The sequence below is a fragment of the Antedon mediterranea genome, chromosome 11, assembly GCF_964355755.1.
Source record: "Antedon mediterranea chromosome 11, ecAntMedi1.1, whole genome shotgun sequence".
Taxonomy (NCBI): Eukaryota; Metazoa; Echinodermata; class Crinoidea; order Comatulida; family Antedonidae; genus Antedon; species Antedon mediterranea.
In genome coordinates this window covers 19,218,530-19,234,285 of record NC_092680.1, presented here as the reverse complement: position 1 = coordinate 19,234,285, position 15,756 = coordinate 19,218,530, and the positions used below count along the sequence as shown (strand labels likewise).

At 33.7% G+C, this 15,756-nt stretch overlaps 2 protein-coding genes across 2 annotated transcripts; both read right to left on the bottom strand.

Moving 5' to 3' along the window:
* Nucleotides 1–1,038: 1,038 nt before the first annotated feature.
* LOC140062777 (musculin-like) lies at nucleotides 1,039–5,079 on the bottom strand. Its single transcript, XM_072109105.1, has 2 exons — nucleotides 4,042–5,079; nucleotides 1,039–1,331 (listed from the first exon to the last, which is right to left on the bottom strand). The coding sequence occupies exons 1-2, from the start codon at nucleotides 4,429–4,431 to the stop codon at nucleotides 1,221–1,223; spliced, it is 501 nt and encodes a 166-aa protein (XP_071965206.1). The 5' UTR covers nucleotides 4,432–5,079; the 3' UTR covers nucleotides 1,039–1,220.
* Nucleotides 5,080–9,100: 4,021 nt separating this feature from the next.
* Nucleotides 9,101–15,290, bottom strand: LOC140062755 (collagenase 3-like). The gene is made up of 8 exons (XM_072109080.1): nucleotides 15,119–15,290; nucleotides 13,476–13,750; nucleotides 12,593–12,885; nucleotides 11,879–12,034; nucleotides 11,459–11,544; nucleotides 10,779–10,944; nucleotides 10,225–10,485; nucleotides 9,101–9,828 (listed from the first exon to the last, which is right to left on the bottom strand). Exons 1-8 carry the CDS (start codon nucleotides 15,197–15,199, stop codon nucleotides 9,701–9,703), a joined length of 1,446 nt encoding a protein of 481 aa, XP_071965181.1. The 5' UTR covers nucleotides 15,200–15,290; the 3' UTR covers nucleotides 9,101–9,700.
* Nucleotides 15,291–15,756: the final 466 nt, after the last annotated feature.

The window sequence follows — 15,756 nt, the reverse complement described above, 5'->3', positions numbered from 1 at the left end:
AAAATTCCGCCAGCAAAATTTACCAATACAGTATTCCGGGGTGTATAGTGTTTTAAAACCTCATTACATTTCTCCACTATCTATAATATATCGTCATTTTGTATAAGTATTGTTTAGTGAGAATACAACCAAAGACAATAGCTTACCATTATCATACAGGAACTTATTACTGCATGGAAAATGTTTGATGAAAAATGTTCGGTACTAATACCAGGGAGCATTCTATTTGCAACGACATGGGACAAGTCATGTGGTAATTTAATTGTGCGCATGCGGGAAGTGCTTCCTCGCTATTCCTCGTGATACTATTTTGGTGGTTTCTAGGTATGACCAACGACACAATATATACATATCGAAAGCTCTCTATTGTGCTGATCATAGCCTATACGGCAACGCGGACATTGTTTTCCTGGTTTTGTACTATCAATTAGTGTCTTTTTATTTTATTTATTTTATTTTATTTTATTCAAACTCATTCAACAGCGGGAAACCCACCCCTTACAGAATGGAATAAACTATACCATATAAAAATATATATAAATCTTAAAATCTAAGAATACAAATTTATACAATTTTTTTATTTGAATATTATATATTTATTTTTTTTTTAAATAGGATGCTACATTTTATCTAACAAGAACTAGAGGGGTTAGTAACCGATTGTTTTGTTCTCGGACAGAGTTTCGTAGTTTTAGTTTGAGACGAGAACTTACTGTGCGCTAGGACAATTATTTTTTCGTTATCCATTGATTTTACTTTTATTAATACAATATACGTTGTGTGAATGGTTTAACAAATTCGATTTGATGCTATTAAATGATGGGAACTGCTTGGATTGAAGATTAACTTTTGTTACAGTTGTGAAACAGTGTTATAGTCATTTTTCACTTTCTTAGTGTTAGGACTATGAATGCTTGTTTAAAATTTACAACACACAAAATAGAAACCAGGTAACAACAATATTAAAAAGAAAACAAACGTTTAATAAGTATATTAATTGGTTATTCAGTGTAAAAATATACCATTTAATGCCACTGTCAAATCCTAATTTTGTTTTACGTTATATAATAATATCAATATCACATCCAAAAGAAATAAATCAAGTAAGTCAAGTAAATTAATTAGAGTTGTGCCAGTTAATTTCATTAGTGTTCAGAGTTTTATGTTTAACATAGAGGGCAGCATTGCAATAATACATAAAGGGCAGCATTGCAATAATATCATTCTGTGTCTGAGGTTGTTGTGTTGCTGCTGAGATCAATTCCATCTTCATCGGGACTCTCGTCTTCGTTTGAAATAGGTGAGCGAGACGTCGATGCGAATGGCCAGGTCTATAAAGAAACAAAAAATTCAAATGACTGAACTGAAGAATAACAACCGCAGTTTTATACAAATAATGAATGTTTATGAGTTGAATAGTTTTTGAAATTATTATTATTATTATCTTTATTCAATGAATTCAAAACATTCATTTGCATACTGTGAATTATATCAAAAACAAAAAAATTATGAGTTAACTAGGCCTGGGATTCTTGTATCGCTGTTTCCATGACTAAATCAAAATCATACAAATGATTGAAGATGTGCTTTTCTGCAAAAACGTAATATTTTCCGATATCGAGTTCCATCATTTTGAATGTTATTATTTAAACAAATACAGAGTAAAGGATTATATAGCTATAGGATTAAAACTGAGGGAACACAGTCGGCCTCTGAGATTAATTTTTCCGTACGCGAGAACATTTATTCCGTACAAGAAAAGTTAGTTAAGTTTTCAACTGCGATCATGTAACTTTCCTGAAAAGAACGAAATCAAAGTTTATCTGTGTCCGAATTGGTGATGTCGAAACAAAAGTATTAGCTGGTAGAAATTAATTTCCTAATTGATAGAGAGAATTAATAGTATAAATGAGAAGGTTGGAGTCAATTGACATTTAAACATTTTATTTTAATTAACACATTTTTTTATTCTGTGAGCTCTGATTTAAAAGTTCTAAACATTGTAGATTAAATACGGTAAGTACTACTGTGTCAACATTTTTCGCTACAGAAAAAGGCCCGTATACAAACACTATGTCGTTACAACATTATAAATGTCATGTTTTATTTAACATGCTCTGACGTGCAATATTTCAAATAATGAGGCTTGCTCAATTCAAATAGAATTAACTTCACAACTAGCAAGAACATTGATATTGCATTGATAGTTTTTATTATAAATAGTTGAGATGAGAAGTCAAGTGACCCGGATTTAGAGCGGCATAATCTTGCAAATTATTTACGGTAGATTTGTTAATTGTTCGCCACCGGCTAAGCCATTAACCAATAATAAACAAGAAAGTTGGTGACTGTAGTCAAAGGTTGTACCGATGAGTATTGCGGATAAAAAAGTACATTGGCAGGTCCTGTTGCTACTTGAATCAGGGTAGAGTGAAATTACATTTTCCCTGTTTAAACGTATTTTTCACGTCGGACCGGAATCCGGTAGCTAGGAGAACGCATAGCTTTTAACAGACAATAGGCATAAATCTGGGTGCCGGATAAATTCAGAGCAGTGTTTATACACAACAGTGTTTTATTCTTTAACCATGATTCAATATGCTTAGTAAACTGTTGATATTGCAGCTTGGTTGTATCCGGTACAACATATATCCATTTTGCTAATTTTAAAAAGGAAATTATTCGTTGTAATGTCAATATTATCGGACGACACTTACAATGACCTTTGATTTGTTTTTCTCCCTAGTTTTTTGTTAGCATGAAAAGAAGTCGTTAAATTATAGACATCGCGTAATGGACGTTTATGTAACAGTCGTAAACGGGGATTTGAACACGTTAATAACTGTGAGTAACAACTACTCTCAAATGTAGGCCACACAGAAGTTTGGTTACAGTTAGCTATGAATATTGAAATCACCAGAAAATCGTAGTATAGGGCCTATCCTTTATAAAAACGAAAAGAAATTACACCCAAATTATTATTTAGGCTTGTTATAATTAGCGACTTACGGTATAGATTTGTACTACAAACTACCAAGAATAAAACACGTTGTTTTGATTGTGTACGGTTTAATAAATCAATAGTTGATTTTTTGGTTTGATTGATATTTTATGTTAATAGAAATGACATTTTATTTTGTATAAATCATTGTCTATAATGTTTTAAACAAGTTTTTAAAACAGACAATCTCACAAAAATAATATCGAAACTTCACCTTGGTTAAGTTACTAGGACACACAAAAAGTGACGTACGGACACAGCGCGCACATAATTAATTTAATGACGTATTCAAAATGCTGAGCCGATGGACGCTTGTGATTGGTCACATTACGTCTTTGCGCCTGCGCTGTAAGTTTTACATTTTATCTTTTAGTGTAAGTTACGCGGCAGCCTACACGAAGACTATCATTTTATGAAGCCTGTCTAAATAAACAGCATTCGACGGTCATGTTTGATTCGGTTGTAAATTCTGAAATTAGTATCCAAACCGGTGCATGCACTCCTGTGTACAGACTATTCTTAACTGAGTTTATTTTACTTCTTTCAAATTATCTCCTAAGAAAAACATAACAAATTGAAGGTTCATGTTGTTTATGTATCATAGAATGATTTCGTACTAATTTCAATGTGAATTTTGTTCAACTTCATTCATATATTTTTATTGTATAGATTGCAATAACATTTCTTTATCTTATCTTATGATAAGAAACAACGTTTTAAAATATAGAATAAAACCATTTATTGTATTTTTTTTGCTGAATATGGGATGAAAAGAAGTTAGATAAAAAAAACGCGGACGATGGAAATAAAAAAAACAATAGACACTATAAGCAATTCGAATGACACCGATAACGATACTGATAACGATATTGATACAGCGTACCGGTATGAATCAGGAACGATACCTAACCAATACATAACATACGTGCACAACTACATTTTAAACAATACTGTACCTAAAAATATTCTTTTAAAAAACGAGTAACCAAACAATGGATATATACACGTATCATACGATAAAACAAATCAAATATACTTACAAGATTTATCGGATGAGTTCCCATTGAATCCGGTTGGTCCTCGTCATCTAGCACACTTTGTAAATGTGCAATGTAACTAGATGCTAAGCGAAGTGTATCTAACTTTGAAAGTTTTGTATCGGCTGGTACCCAGGGCAAGGTGGTTTTTAACATAGAAAATGCCTGACTGAGCACTCGCATCCTTGCCCTCTCACGTGCGTTGGCTGCCATGCGCTGTACTGGTTTGATCGGAGGTCTGGGGCCCATACGTTTAGCACCTTTCTTCTGTTTAATTCCCGCATCTAAAACATTGTTGTTCTGTCGATCTCTATCAATATCATCGTAATTAGTCGACGATATTGAAGGCAAGTCGTGCGTTGGTTCCGTAGCTTGGGATGTCCGAGGTAGCATGTCCCTATAAAGCGATCTGTACTTTTAACAGCACAAGCAATTTCAACTTACTCAATTCGTGTTAATTTTATCCTTTCCTTTTAAAATGTATTTTATTGTGTATTTTTAGTTAGTTGTTGGTTTCCGTTACCCCGCTGCTGCCTATTTACATTCTCGAATATGTGATTTAACAAGTTTTGACGGCATCTTTCCTGAATATAACATAATAAAAATTACCTTCCACCTTAAAAATTCATCCAAGTATTCTAAAAAGCTTTTAAATGCATAATTTACTGTCTATAAAAACTTCCCTTTTTATTTTAAGCAGATGACAGGCTATCTGTCCCCCGTCGAATACCAATAAAAAGATATTACGAATGACAGTTCTATCACGTCAAATCAACGAATACCAAGAACGATTTACTAAAGATGATTTACTAGGAACTACGCTGGTGAAACTCTGGTGTACGCTAACATTACACTTGATGAACTGAAGCCAAGTTAATTTTGTCCGTGCTAAAAATCCTTGACGAATACTTTTTCTATGACTATTGAACTTTTATTGAGAAGATGGCACCATTTAAAGTATTGGAGGGTCATACATCTTTATCTCAAATACACTTCCAATTCCGAAGATGAATTGTTAGGCCCACATCTTCGGTCTCAGTGCAGCATGCATATCAACATATTTTTCGCGCATGCGCAATTGAAGTTATCAGTGATCTACATTGTGACTCAAATCAAGACTTTTTTTGAACGAAATCCATTACTAGTGTAGGACCGCCGTATAAATGTAGGTCATCAACTGACATCTTAAGTTTTGTATTGTTTTCACGTTAAACTGTAATGAAAATTTGCCAAGTGTAAGAAAATACTATATTCAGAATGTAGGTTAAATGGTCAAATTTAGTCAAATACTGTACCACGAAAATAGAAATAACAACTGGTCTATTTATGTTGTGCGAGCGCTACGCATCAATGTTTTAATTCTGTAGGCCTATGGTTTTTCTGATGAACTGAATAAAAAAAAATATGTTAAATAAATTATACACTCAGAAACTGAGCGAAATACTTGCCAATCGAGAACAACAGAGGACGTGCTCTTGTTATTTCACCCTATATTGAAGCAATAGTAACATCACCAATATATCGATTTTTTTTAAAGCGATAGAATGTTCTGTAACGTCCAAAATTAGGACGAAACGTTAAAAATTATGAAACAAGTAATAAACTAAAATAATAAAAGGAAAAAAAAAAGCAAAAAAAAAAAGCAAAACAAAGTAGTACACTTGAAAGCCAGTACTATACTTGGCAAAATTATTATTTTTTTATGCACAGTCGATATACCTGGATTATAGTACGTTAGGAAGGTCAAGTAATGAATTTCAAACTAAAACCAGAAATGAACAAGTTACATAAACAGTGTCTTAAATTCACGCCACTGGGCGGAAACATTGCTACTTGCTTTTGTATCAGTGAAGGAAAAGCAACTGTCATACAAATTGAAATCTAATTTGCGCTTTTAAACACACGTAAAGGGTGTATAAAAAGTAGGCTACTTTAGCCGATCAAGTTTCAAGCGGCCGAAAGGGAATCTATTAGGCGAATTACTGCTGTGAAATCATGCGACTGCTAATGATGAAGGTCTGAAAGTATGAACATATCTACACAAAAACAGTATAGATCAGCGAATAGGCCTAGATGCTAAATATAAATCACAAAAATATAATGAAACAACAGTTTTGAAAATGACCATGATTACAATTATAATAATTATTATTAATAATTACTAAAATGGATGACGTGGTGGTTAGGTAGACTACATTTTGAAATAAAGAAGATTACATTAATATCCATAATTACAACAATCAATTAGTATGTGATATTTAGGCTAACTGTCAACTAACTTTTTTTTAAATATTCAGTTTACTCGTTTCATTCGGTTTATGTATGCTGGAAGCTTATTAAATAGACCATGGATTATGAGGAGCCTCTGAGTAAAATAAAGAGAGAATGGGTATTTGATTGTTCGGAATATAAGTTAGGCCACGGAAGTTAGGCCAGGGGATAGTAGGCTCAGCGCGATGGGCACCAATCGGGCAAACAGAAGGTATAGTTAAAACCTGCAGAATTCGCGAGAACTCCTGCTGTAGAAACTATGTTTATACGTGAGTGAGCTAACTACAAAATGCCAGCACTCAATTACCGTACTTAATACACGGAATGAGTATTTCATTGACATCATTTAATATAAATTAACGAACTGATAATACTACAAATTCATGTCACAAATTTGATTAACATACGACATTAAAATTATGTACCATCGCATCTGGCGGCATTTTACACCAAGACTGTTACACATTTGTTATATTGTTAAACAGCATTAATTATACACTTTTACGCTGCGAAACTTTAATTTGTAACGAACAGTGTTAATTATTATTAAAAGTATTCAGTATTTAATAGACCTAGAAAGCATAACACCAAACACGTACCTAATTTGGAGCCTTCCTTCCTTATATGCAGTAATATCACATGTTACTTGTCATGTGGTCCTGTGAATACCCGTAACGTTATTATTCAATTATACCTAATTTACATGTTACGCAGATGTGCTGCTATAATGGTTTGTTACGATACTACACACAAAAACACGAAATATTTGTATGACAATTCATGAATCGGATGAAATGTGTCTGATTTGATTACTTTTGTACGAGAAAAAATATTCATAATTTGTTGTTTTTCAGTTTTATTATAATTTTTTCTTATTGTAAATAAAATGTTAACAGAAGTAATCGACACTGTGGCCTAGATCTGTGTTGAATAAACTGACCCTGATACGTGAAAAACAACGCATGGGAGAATTGATGATGGTATATAAATGGTATCTAGATGGGTTCAAACTCGATACAGTGGTTTGACGTAACTGATATCCAGAAAAACAAATATTTATTTAAGTGCCACTTTAAATAAATTGGGACCTGTTCCGGATTTGGATAAATACAACAACCGTTGAAAATAGCCAGATGTAAAACCAGTACAGTATACCTTATTAACAGATACTTTACAATTAAGAAAATAGATCAGATCAGTGGTAGCACCTGTAGTGGGGGACAGGGAAGAGAGTGAGAAGGGGAAGAGAGTCGCCCATTTCCCGGTATATATTATTGACACTATACATAGTACCAATTACGTTGGTACCGATATAATCGGCAGGTACAGCGAAAATTAAGAATGTAGGCCTCGGGCCTACCGTACCTTATTACCAATGCGTAACAAGAGGCCTGTATGTGACGTAATAAAATGCAAGATTACTGGCATTATAATTTATCGTAATATTAGCAACTAAACATGTATAACTGATAACTATGAAATTGCGGTATATCACTCCTATCTTTCGTTGAGTGGTACTTTTGGCTGCCTGTAGCAAAATACAAACATGTTAAAAAGGTTATCTCCACACCCTTTAGCAACCGACGAACAGCATTACAAACTGGTGATTTTGTAACAATTTTAGACGTTTTGATGAATAGCTTCGAGTTGATTAATCAATTATTCTTCAAGATTGGTTTAAATTATTACTGTTGTCAGCACTTTGCTAAGTGGTCTATAAACAAATCAGAGATACAGTCACTAGTTTCGGTGCGAATGACCGATTCTATAGTCAAAAGTACCTTGCTACTGAACTAAGCCAATATGATATCTCTACATACACAAACTCCCTTTTATTTCTTTGATTATAGAATACAAGTATCATGTTTGTTTTACCTTTAAATCAAACATCAATGTAAATATATACACATAAAGCGTTGTTCCCACTAGAACGTAACGCAAGGACGTAAACGCAACGCAAGCGTTTTAACCAATGACAAGCGAAGTTATAGGCAGTTAGCAATCACAAGCGAATAAGCCATCGCTTGTGATTGGTCAATTCACTTGCGTTGCGTTACGTCCTTGTGTTGCGACGCTAGTGGGAACCACGCTTTAAGGAGGTGTTTACGTGATCATAGAAAGGGGCACATTGGGTATTAAGCATTATATTTGATTTTACCTAAATTTGTTACTGATAATTGCAATATATAATATTATTACACACTTCTTAGATTTCATTTCAGACTGATATTCCAACTCATTATCCTGATCGTCGAGCATCATGCTTAAAGATTGGTTCCCACTAGAGACGCAACGTAATGACGTCTAGGAAGCAACGCAAGCGAGTTGACCAATGACAAGCAACGGTTCGAATAATCCATCGCTTGTGATTGGTAAACTCACGTACGTTGTGTTACGTTGGACGTAATGTAACGCAACGACGTAGGCTCAACGCCACCAGTGTGTTGACATATCAAGCGGCACTTCGGATGGTCCATTCCGTTAGCGATTGGTCAATTGCTTGTGTGTGGTTACGTAATTGCAGAACGTCTCAGCATGATTAAATTTGTTAAGTTATACTTTTTGTCGACTCTACAGCTCACTATAAGTCGGTCGGTCGGTAAACACTAACTCAAATTTAGGCACGCGACTGCAGCCATGTATATGGCCTTGTTTTTTTTTTCAAATCGAAATGTCACTTGTATTGACGTAAAAATTAAGTATTGACCTTAGAAAATCAAAACCTTATAACAACTTAAAACACATTTTTATGATATAAAATCGATTTATTAAAATGTTGTCATTACTGTATTACACAATACAAATTTCCAGAACTGGAAACAATTTAGAAAATGCATCTTTTTGGTAATAATTTTACTCTGAAAACTATACCGTAATATATTAGATTACAGTACTTTTTTTCTCGTCTTTAGAAAGTCTTTATAGAAATAATTTAATTACTTTTTACAAATATCGTTAGAAGTAGAAATGCAACTACAGCATAGTATACCATGGAGAAATAAGACTTATTATTATCTCCATGAGTATACTAACACTACTTTAAACAAGACACGGAAATATAAATTAATTTTAAACCACAATAAAATTTGACGTAGCACAAACGTCGTTGCATTTAAATTATGTACAGAATTGTCTTAAAGTAGTAATTTATTAAAAGTAAAGTAAAAGTGTCGTGTCAGCACTAATGAAGGCAAAACATAAATTAAAATACTTCAGAATAAATAAATAAAAAATTACAAAATCCAGTTATAAAAAGTTAGCAAAATTGTGTGTCGTAAAACACGTCGTCATTTTGTTCATCCTAATCAAATCATGCCGTCATTTTCTTTGATTCAATCTTCTATAATTCAATCTTCTATGATTCAATCTTCTATGATTATAGGCTTATACTTTATGTCATTTTCTTGGCCTTTTTGCACTTCAAAAATTTGACGTTGAAGAGACTGGTATTAGTGACACGGTCTTTAGTTGTCGAGTATCTGACGAACTTTAGGTCTTCTTTCAAAAAATAGAGAAAACCTGAAACACGTAGAAAATATTATTAAGAACAAAATTCAACTCATCTATTTTCATACATCGTAATGAAGTTTTAAAAGTTGCGTTAATTTTTGGTAAAACAAGAAGATGAAACGCTGATGACAAAAATCTGTATGCAACAGACCGACGGTTGGTTATTACTTAAGTACACTATTTAAAAAAGTGTGGTGTGCCAAAATATGGTAGTAATATGCTTAAATATGGTAGTGATATACCTAAATATGGTAGTGATATGACATCTTTATGTCTATATTATAGGCACATCAAATTTTGCTATCATATAATGTTTGATAGTATAGTATAGACAGAGCTTTAGACATACATGAGTTAACTAATAAACATTGAGATACATACAGTCAGGCCTATATAACGATTTACCTTTTGCACGGTCTTCATAAAACACAGCTGACAGATCAGAAGGAACACTTTCAAATGTTTCAGAAATTGCAAAACTTTCGCTCAATTCCTTTGATAAATGATTGTAGATCATGAAATTAGAGCCTTTGAAGAAGTAGATGTCGCCCTCATCTCCAACGACAGTAGCTGCGTCGAGGTCGGATGGCAGGCTTGGAATCAGATCGGCAATATTTCCAGATTCAGAGTAGTTGTAACTGTTGGTATATTTGTAATATTTATCACCTATTAGAAATGGATAAAAAGTTAGGAAAATTATAAATATCGTCACAGACACGTAGTATTATTAATATCAAGCAAGTATTGAAATAGCATGGTAAAAAATAATTCATGAAAATCAAAATGGAAAAAAACACAAACATATTACTGTACTGTATTATGTTTTAAAATTAACTAGTAATAGGTTTTCTGTAGCAGGGCCTCCCATCGAGTTCCAGTTGGGCTACAAGACGTAGGTAGTCATATAGTTAAAAGTTGTATTTATCTGGACATAAACATTTCCTTTAAGTTAGACTTACCCGAAAAGAAAAATACATCGCCTCCGAATGTGCTTTCGAAAACAGCATCTACACTTCCTGGTAAATTTTCAAAGAGGTTACTTGATTTTTCGCCATTTTCAGCGTCTAATGTGATCATTGTTCTTTTGTGGCCTATTCCATTTCCCCATCTCCAGACACGGTCGCCCTGAAAATAGACAAACATTTTTTTTTATTTACAGGAAGGAAGATCAGTTGTGCATTTATTGTACTTTTTCCAATTTGGACTAAGTAGGCCTAAGTATGATTAAATACAACAGTTCCTTCATTGGTACACTTCATATCTCAATTCTTGGATTTAGAAGGAGTTTGGTATGTAGGGCTAACAGTGAGATGTGCGTTTAAATCACTCTTCCCTGTTTTGTTTGCGTCTTGAAAAGAAATGGTGAGGTATGTATGGGAGTTGCTACCCACCTGAGGACACGGACGATACCACTAGCTTGAAGGGGAATACTAAGAATATTTTTACTTTTCGGTTGTTCTCCCTCGAAGGGGTAAGGGTCCATATCGGTTTTATCCAGGTAAGCTAGTCACGTAATAGACTAACTACATGCACAGTAAATCAATCAAGCTAATGATCAATTCTTAGAAACAATTGCTGAGTTCAGTTCAGACTATTGGCTTAATGTTGTATTTTTAAAGTTCAGATTGTTATGGTATACCTGAAATGCAAACAGTTGATTACGGATCGTTGTTACGGCATCAAACGATGTTTTGCAAGAATCAGGAATTTCGTCCACCTTCTCTCCTAAAATTGAGTTAAACATAAATCAAGTTAATAATTATTTATAATATATAAAATGTTTTCTGTACTGAGTGACTTCATTTTGTCAGGAAAATTATTGGGGAAATTTGACTCTCATTATTGTGGAAATAATTTAGTCGTTATCAACAATAATGGTTTTCATGGAACAGTATTATAACACACGTTACATACCACTGATAAGTCAATGCTTGTTATATAGCTGGTAAAGGGTTTAGTTAAGCAAAGATTCTAAATAAGTATATGGATGTACCTCATTTGAATTACGCCAAATAAAAGCATTATTATAATTAATTAATATTAATAATTATAGAATTACCGTAGATTGACTGAATACCATTGACGTCATCATCGGGAAGAGAAAAGTCTTCAACATATCTGTAGAAGGGTGCCATTAAAGCCGTAGGATCAGATGAATGTTCTAAGCCTAGGGCATGACCAATCTCATGCGCAGCCACAATGAACAGACTGATGCCTAACAATGATAGAAAACAAATATACAATGAATTAAACAGAATAAAGCGAGATGAATGTTCTAAGTCTAGGGCATGACCAATGTCATGCGCAGCCACAATGAACAGACTAAATATACAAGGAATTAAACAGAAAAAGGCGAGATGAATGTTCTAAGCCCAGGGCATGACCAATGTCATGCGCGGCCACAATGAACAGACTGATGCCTAACAATGATAGAAAACAAATATACAAGGAATTAAACATTTGTAAAGCACTGTCTACAGTATCAAACGTTATGTAACACAAATGTGATGTGCCTATATACACACGATGATGTCATATCACTACAATATTTGGGCATATCACTACCATATTTGGGCACATCACACTTTTTTTTGTCAAACTAGTTTGATAGTGTAGACAGAGCATGAATAAAGCGAGGGAAGAAATAATGTATTATATGTTTCTCTTCAAAATTATATTCTTGCTTTATCAATATTTAGTTTATTTTAGTTTTATTTATAGGACGCACTAAAATTTGTCTCTCTAGTTTCAGTACAAATGTGTCTAAACTTACCATTCTTCCCATTACTTCTGAAATATTCGGAATCATCAAAGTGTACATCGCCATCTAACGGCCACCTTCCGCCGCTGTACGGTATAAACGCATGGGCTAGAGTACCACCTGGACCGTCAAAGTCCCACCTGTCAGCATCGTGTTTGTAAGAAGCGAAGCTTATCATAAGATCTGCAGTACCATGGTCGATTTTGGTGAACACCAGTGGAGTCACTCTACTCCACACTTTAAATGCTTTTTTGATTAATTTATCAATAACCGTCGTTTTTAAATCGGTTGAATAATTTTCAATTCTGTAAAGCAAATACAAAATCAGCGTATCATCATAATGCGAAATGTTAAAACTATACTGCATAACTTCCTATACAATAAAACAAGAAGATAAAAATACCTAAACATATTCAGCTATATCTTGCGTGGAATAATATTCACATGGGCACTTCTTATGGTATCTTACTATTTTAGCAACACAGATAGGGAAATAGCGAACAGACATGTAGGCCTATAATTGAAATATTGGGTATAATAATAGTCGAGGGAGGAGCTAGTTTGCTAATGTTTATCATGAAGTATTCTCAATATCTATAAATAGTGTATTTATAATTGGAAACGCAAATTAAAGGCAAATTAAATTTTTCACAAAGTGTAAATATGATTATTGTGTGTATATTATTTTTTATATAAAATGTGAAATAACAAAACAATTGATAGAAAATTAGGATTAAATTCGAAACGCTCAATGTAAACATTGGCCCTGTGTTACGTTATACAACCTGAATTTAAGATTTTACTTTTCTCTTTTGTGAGTTACTTGTACGTTTATTGCGTGAACCACCACTTTTATTCTTTTATATCATAATTAAATATAGGAAAAATAGGTTACCTGTAAGTTAGGTCTGTCTTGGTCCACTTTCCTCCAGCGCTATAACCCCTCACGATAGATACAGGTGCACCCGCCTGTACAATCTTCGTAACGTTTGGGTCTGGCAATCCACATCTGGGCTTAGCCATAAGTTCAAGGGTCTGTTGATCCATGGTTCCTGATACAGTCAGGTCGTTAAACAGTTGAAATGACCTGACAGCTTCTCTTACTGTTTCTTCTGTCAACGACGAGCGATCTTCACCGCTTTCAAGATATTTGTACTTTTGCAAAAATTCCTGCAATACAATGTATTGTAAATAATTGTTTATTTAGACAACAATGTACATGTGTTAATATATAGTTTAATTACTACGTAAAATGCTGCAATTAAAATTGGAGATTTTTTTTTTCAAGCCATAACTCCACTCAAACAAATTCTCCCTCGAGCCGACTTAGTTCATTCAGATTCACCGTCTCACCCAGTTAGTTCATTCAGCCGAGTTTAGGAGAAATAAAACAAATACGGATTCAGATCTAATCATGATTAATGGATGTATAAACAAGTTTAGTGAATTATCGTACAAATATGTTTACACATTCCTTTTAGTGATTTTGAGTCATGTATTGTCATTGTCATGCTAATGACACGGTGTCATTTTTTTAAACGCATGGATTTTGGTGCGGTTTACCATTTTCCATTAGCTGTCAACGTACCATTGTTTTGTTATGTTTCGTATGTTAAGATCCAATGTAATGTTTTCATGATCTTTTAATCAAAGTTCAAAAGGTCCGACAAGGCGTGTGTTTTGCCAAGAACATTTACGGTAATGATCAACTGAATTTCCGTGTCTGTGAACAGTTTTCTCGGTCTTAAAAGGAAGAGAGTCAATTTGTACAACCTCCTCTGTATATCAATTAAAACGATTGATGACATCAAACGGAAAGGGCAGAACAAATAACCGTTTTCAAAGGTTAAACTTATAGGCCTAGATGTATAGAGTTAATTTAAACCTACACTAATGACGTAGGCCTACTAACTGGTGAAAACAATAAGCATTGTTAGCCCGGGCCGCCACTACATTCCAATGGAGGACAGAACTTAATTAAACAATCTTTAGCACTCGCGTCCCTCCCCTTCAAAATATATTACAACACTCGGACTATTCTCTAGACAAGTTCCCTTGCCAAATGCACCCATATAATATAGTAAATGATTATAATGATTAATCATAACAGTTAGGCCTAATTCGATCACAGCCGGCTGTGATACTACTATAAAGCGCAATATGAATAATTGTAAAAACACTTTGTTGTTGTATAACAGTTATGGGTGTTACACATTTCTTAAATAGTGCATAGGGCATTACAACAGCGTTTGTGACTATCCTACTTTTTGTAAAACTACTTCTGATAAATGATTGAGATGTAAAAACTAAAATAATAATAATAATAAGTAAGAGCTCCCTAATAAATACATCCTAAAATATTATAACTATTACACCTTGGAAATTTCCCCATGAAAGTTCCCGACAGAAATACATGGTCTAATACATTTAGGTCTACTCTTGCTCATTGATATAGTTAATTAAAAGTAAGTATTACACTGAGTTTAAATGTATCACTCTCAAATTAAATACAATGAAGAAAGTAAAAACTTCACATACCGTTCCATCTATTACAGGTGCCGCGTGAATCTGTAGGCCCAATGAACAGCAAAGCACCGCAAACGCTATCACAATGAACATTTTCTTTAACGTTACTTTTTACTTTTCGAAAAATAAGTCGTGCTAGTAAAATTTAATATCGACTCGTTTGAAAGTATTTCTTCATTGATTTGCCTTTTCAGAATGTGCTCTTTTATATAGTAAGGCTTGAAGGTCATTTAAGTTCGTTAACTTGTTACGCTATGTTTTTCATAGAATACAATCGACAGGACCCGGATTTACCTCAAGACAAAATTGCATCTAGCTATATTAAAGAAAACAAAGTTTAAAACCACACTTCGACCACAATAAAGGATATTTACAAAATATGATTACGTCATTGCATACCGCCCTCCGCGACTGAACGTTTATAAACTTTTTTTAGGTCATCCTGTCTCCCTAGATGCCATCGCCTAGCAACTGTCAATGTTGTTATTGATGACAACATTTCTTTGAAAAGAAAAATTAGTTTTCGAACCACAATAACATCCGAAGCAGAATGACAAGTAGAAACACTCGTCACGTGCATGGCATTGACAGACGGTAAGAGTGTTTTGGTCAATTATCGTGAAACTAGATCTGGTGAACGCCTCAACACG